Below are 6,000 nucleotides of genomic sequence, written 5' to 3'. Positions count from 1 at the left end.
CTATTTGGGGAGTAATGGACAATCTTTGGTTATATTTATTTGCTGATCTCTGTTGAAATTACAGAGAAAATTAAAAGTTTGCTTTCTTTAGTACTGTAAAATTTAGAAAGATTCATTTCAGTCAATTACTGCCAAAGTTACTTTGCCATATAAGCCAAAGTTACTTAGGGTAGTTTTAATTATTGCAAAGTTATTGTTGAGGAGCTCACCTTCCTTATATTATGGCGATTTTAATCTGTAATTCTACATGCTAAACGTAAGGTATGTCCCTTGGGCACTCTCCTGAGTGGGAGGCTGGGACCTGGGGGTGAGGGTGGAAGGGGAGATGCTGAATTTAGGCTTCTCTTTTACAAAAAGCCTCTCATCTAGACTCTTGATATTATTTTAAAACTGGATTATAATTATTATATAGTTTTATATTTGAAAAGTGTTCATTCTTAAAACATAAACATTTAAAATACAGCAGAGCTTTCCTATTTGTATTCTGGCATTTCTTTATTTTTTGAACCATAGGTAGTTGCCCAGGATTCTACTGAGCTCTGAAAGGCCTCAGTGTCCAAAATGAGATGACAGCTGTGCTATATTAGAAAGGAATATGAGTTCAGGGTCAGAAAACCTGAATTTAAGCTTCAACTATGTCTCTTACTAGTTTGTGATTTGGCATGTTATTTACCCTGTCTTGGCTTCATTTTTCTTATCTATAAAAATAAAGCCATACTCTTCATATTTATACCAGGTTATTATGAGGATTACATAAAATAATTGGTGTAAATATACTTTGTAAACTATAAAGTACTACACAAATGCAAAGTAAAATACATTAACCATATTTCTAGCATTTATATAATTTAAATTATGTGTCAGGGTATAGTTCTTTCCCATTTAAATTATGTGGAATCTTTAGTAGTAAAAAAGCCTAAGAGTGGAGCTTTTGACCACTCCTGAGACACTGCTACCCATGGGAAATTACTCAATAATAAGGTACCAGTGCTGAATTTACTCATTTAAACTACCCTAAATACTGCCTGCATTCAAAAACAAGTCATGAATTAAGCCACAATTGTCAGGAGAAGAAGTCCAAATAAATAATTTTTAATTATGATACATTACTTATTACAGTAAAAATTGGCATTTTCCCCTTCAAAAGCAGAAGCACCAGTCTTAGAATGTATAGTATGAATGGTATTTTAAGTGAAATATAACATAATATAATGTGGAAACATTATTTTACTATAGAACATACTTTCTAAAAATAATTTCATACACTGAAATGTTAGAATGGAAATAATGTCATGCTGAATAACAAAATAAAAACCCCCATGACTTTCGAAGTCCACTTCAAATTAAATATGGCATACTGCTGAATAGATATATGAAGATTAAAAAAATAACTAGCCCAAAATAGAAGGTTTTCATACACAAATACGATTTATGTAGAGATTTCTTTTAACATAATTGCAATGATTCTGTGAGAAACTAAAGTGAATGTTTTATTTAAGAATTTTGTTCATTTGGTCATCACATTTTTGTTGAACACCTACTTTGTGCTAGGCTTTGTTGTAAGTGCTGGGGACACAGAAAAAAAAAAGACAATCCTGCCCTCGAGGAGCTCACAGTCTAGTGGGGGAAACAGATAGGTTGACATTGATTTTAAAATTATAAAAATTATTAAACAACTTTATAAACTTCATTTGCAATCAAACAAACTTTGGGTGTTATGAATGGATGGTGAAAAGGGATGATGTCCAATGCAGTGAGAAACCATCTGCTTCGATATCATGTGACTTCTGCGAAGGCAGTGATGTGGTTCTGCAAAAAGAAAAAGGAATGACAAAGTGAGAGGCTTGGGAACATTAGCTTTGTAAAATATGTAGTACCTTTACAAATAATCATTAGCTTATATGCTGAATGTTGAAGTTGCAAAACATCCAGCATTATTAAACTAAGTTTTATGTATTATTACACAATTTTTGCTGCTAATTACATATTTTATTCAATAATCTTAATTATACAAATAGATTAAAATGTTATACCTGCTTTATTCAAAATGAACTCTGAAATTTGAAAAGATAAAAATGGCAATGCCAGACACGTTAATATTCTGTTCAGTGTTAATGGAATTTTAATGCTGCATGTTGGAGTTTCAGATTAATTGCTCCCTGAGAGACAGATGGTGTAGAATGAGATGGTGAAATGCTCAGACTAAAATGGCATTTGCTAGTTGACAAAAATCTACTTAAACACTTCATTTTTGATGCATAAATCCTGACTCCAGACTGTAGTCTCTGTTGTTTACCTCTACCACAGAATTCTTCACAGAGCCTTTTTTTTTTTTAAATCAACAGAATTATGTACAAAGAAACTCTGTGGAATGGCTAATATTTAAATAGATTCAGGCATGCAACAGGCCATGTCATGCCTGCTGAAATACTGCAATGAAAAACTACCATTACATAATTAATCATGCTACATATGGGCTTATGTCAAGATCTAATATGACTGACAACCCCAACAAATAACATCAGCATTACAAAAGGGTTCTACCATCATACTACCCATTTTAAATGTGTTTTGTATAGTTTTCGTATGGCTTTTGCATTGGATTTTTATAACAAATGATATCATAAACAGAATTTCATATCATGAATGTATGCCATAAAATGTTCTCAACATACATATAGCTTTTTTCAAGTTTAAGTATTTTAATTCATCAAAACATATTTAAAATGTGTGTAAAGAAATTAAAATTCATTTTCATTGAATTTAGGCATATTAAACCACACAAAAGGAATCTCATTGACTACAATTTGGGGCATTATCTTCTAGGCTTGACCCACTTAATACTAGAAAAAAACAAAATTAGTACGAATCAGGAGTGACCAGAGCATGCTGAGTTTTTCCACTAACTCCTGGTAACACTTTAGAAACTTTAATTTCCCATTTAAAAATGCATCATGAAAATGTCTGGAAATTCAGTAGCTCATCTGTAAGTTTTCTTGAGTTTTCCTTACAAAAGCTCAGGCATGACTTCAGGGTAAAGATGACTTGTCAGAGTTATATAATGCACTATGATTGAATTAAAACAATAAGAACTGTGGAAATAATACATCACAGTTTTATTTCCAGTGGCCCCACGGGTACTTGAAACCAGTGAACTGAGAAAATGCAATTCGATCTAGAGTGTTTCAGCACAAAACCGTCATGAACATCACACTTCTTAATAGGATCTAGAACAACATAATTTCTGGAAAGATGTTAAGATAGAAATTAAAGATTAATCAGTCAGTGACAACTGGTGGGTAGGAAAAGGGTCAATAAGGGGCAGTACAGAGAAAAGAAAGGAGGTAAGAAATAACATGGATGGTGTCCCAAAGGCCACTGGCCTAAGCCTCAGGGTTCCCACTGTTGACCCAGATAATGAAGGGAGGGTTCACAAGGCTCATTAAATTTGCTGAAGATGATCTTAAGGGGACAACCACTAACCTGGAAGGGAGAATTAAATACACATTAAAGGACTTTAATAAACAGAGAAATAACCAGAAGCAAACCACTGATGATCAATGCAGAGCTTGACAGAAATAGAGGAAAAACCAAGTGCACAAGTGCAAGCTGGACAGTGTAACAAAGAAACTGTAATAACTGTAGGGTGACCATATAATTTATCATCTAAATATGGACATGTGGAAGGGGGAAAAGGGTGCTAATACTACACAAGGACAACAGGCTTAAATGAGGATTGTCCCAAATAGTAATATAAAGTCACCCTATACTGTGGTTTAATGTGTCCACTAAAATGCACATGTTGGAAACTTAATTTCTAAGGCAACAGTGTTGATAGGTGAGGCCTAATGGGAGGTGATTAGACCACTAGAGTTTTGCCCTCATGAATGAATTAATGTCCTTATCATAGGTCAGTGTTTGTTATAAAAAAGCAAGTTTAGTCCCCTTCTCTCTCGTTCCCTCTTTTTGTGCTTCCACTATGTTATGGTGCAGCAAGAAGGCCCTTACCAGATGTGAGCACCTTGACCTTGGACTTCCCAGCCTCCAGAATCCTGAGCCAATAAATTTCTGCTCCTCATAAATTACCCAGATTGTGGTATTCTGTTATAGCAGCACAAAACAGACTAAGAAACCTTAATAATGAGGCATGGATGTATAATTGTAGGTGAGCTATTGAGATCTAGAAAATACTGGAATTCAGTCTTGGCATTTAAAATCACATGCTTCAGTGATCACTAGATCTCCCTTTAACTGCCCATACATTTTAAGCCATAATACTCTTTTCCTATGCAAAAATATCACCAAGTTAAACTACAAGGACAACAGTTGATTTCTAGATTGACTATATTTTTAGATCCTAGGATTCTAGGGAAAACTTTTGCCCCCTCCCCCAAATTAGCATCTTTCCATTTCACATCACTTAAGTTTTAACTTCTGCGGTGCTTTCATTTTTTCCTATTTGACTGGGATTAGAAGTATCCTGCTTGGGGCTCATCATTTTAAGGTAGTTGTAGTTAGCAGACAGATAAACAGACAAAAATAAAACACTGAAGTGACTATGCCTAGGGAAGAGAAAATTAAGGGGAAATTTAATCATAGTACATGAAAGGAGTGTACAGACAGATCAGAGAGCTTCTGTTCATTTACTTTACTGTTTAAGAGCTAATGAACCTATGTCATAAATGAAAGAGATGGATTATTTATCTCAGTAGTTTTTTTTTTAAGTTTAATTCACTTCTGGCACAGGGGTGATTTTCCCTGAAGGAATCTAAAGAAGAACCAAGATAATTACTTGAGGTCCTTTTATAAGAATCTATCATATGATGGTACATTATACAACTTACATTACCAAGGTATGTACATGCATAATTTGAAATATACAGATGGCCTAATTCCTGTGCAGGAAGTTATTGTCTATTCACTTCCCAGCAGTATTTTTCCCATTAACATGGAAAACCAGAATTGTGTTTAATATTTTCAGATTGCTATCTTGAGAAATGGACTGCCTGTGAGGCAAAGTAGTTGACCAAGTGTTTCTCTTTTTCAATATGGCTAAATTCTGAATATGCAATACTAAATCTTTTTAGTAGATGATAGTGCAAAAAAGCAGTAGGCAAACCAAAAGCTCATGCTTAAAAGTTCTATTCAGAATCATGAGAAGAAACTGGTCATATAATTTATTGTCACAGTTCCTGGTACCTTCTGCAATTACATTAACAGAGGCTTACCATGGAGATGACAAAGCTTGACCCCAAATAGTTGTAGATTAGAATATGCTACATGAAGCATCCATTAGAAAGTGTTCACTCAGGTGCACAGCAAACCACTGAGCAAAATACTGAGTCTGGTCCTTGAGTGCAGGGGTCACAAGAGAAAGCAAACACGTTTCTGGGAAGTTGTACTGGATACTTAAATTTAATAAATTTTAAAGTCTCTATAGCATGTCCATTTTAAAAGCTCTAAGTTCTGCATGAAAATCTCTATTTTACTATTTATTCTACACCTCCACATAGAAAATACAGTCTGTAATTTAAAAAAAAAATGTTAAGACAAAACTGTCACGATTCGTGGCACGAAACTTTGGTGATGACTTGCCATCTGGCAAGACCTGTCACTCAATCAACAAATAAGGGGAAAAATATGGGAAAATGCAAAAAGGGCACTCCAGGGAAGTCTTTGGAATTATAGCTATAGGAAAACAAGTAAAATGCCATTATTAATGGCTTCTTAGTTAAGGAATGCTAAATTCATATTAATGATAAAATGTATTTGAAAGATTAATAATTATAACAACAACAACAGCAACCAAAAGCTCTAGTTCCTATATTGCTTTTGGTTGTAAGGAAAACCTGCACAGAAGGACACATTTTTCTGTATTTGTCTTAGCTTTGCAACCCAATTCCAACACCAGTGCGCTCCAGCGCACATACGTTTATTGCCTTAATTGAAGGTGTTCACAGTGGCTTATTCCCATTATCCAGCTGAAGAGCCTGGCAAGAC

General features: G+C 34.4%; 1 protein-coding gene across 2 annotated transcripts in view; it reads right to left on the bottom strand.

The window, feature by feature from the left end:
- Nucleotides 1-1,076: 1,076 nt before the first annotated feature.
- Nucleotides 1,077-6,000, bottom strand: part of PLPPR5 (phospholipid phosphatase related 5) — a 112,474-nt gene continuing 107,550 nt past the window's right edge. For both annotated transcript variants that reach the window (XM_019020746.3, XM_004026185.5), the window contains exon 6: nt 1,077-1,809. In XM_019020746.3, coding sequence (XP_018876291.1) covers nt 1,777-1,809 — 33 coding nt within the window. In that variant the 3' untranslated portion in view covers nt 1,077-1,776. The remainder of the gene's footprint in view (nt 1,810-6,000) is intronic.

Source organism: Gorilla gorilla, chromosome 1 (genome assembly GCF_029281585.2).
Source record: "Gorilla gorilla gorilla isolate KB3781 chromosome 1, NHGRI_mGorGor1-v2.1_pri, whole genome shotgun sequence".
NCBI lineage: Eukaryota > Metazoa > Chordata > Mammalia > Primates > Hominidae > Gorilla > Gorilla gorilla.
This window is presented reverse-complemented; position numbering and strand designations above follow the sequence as displayed.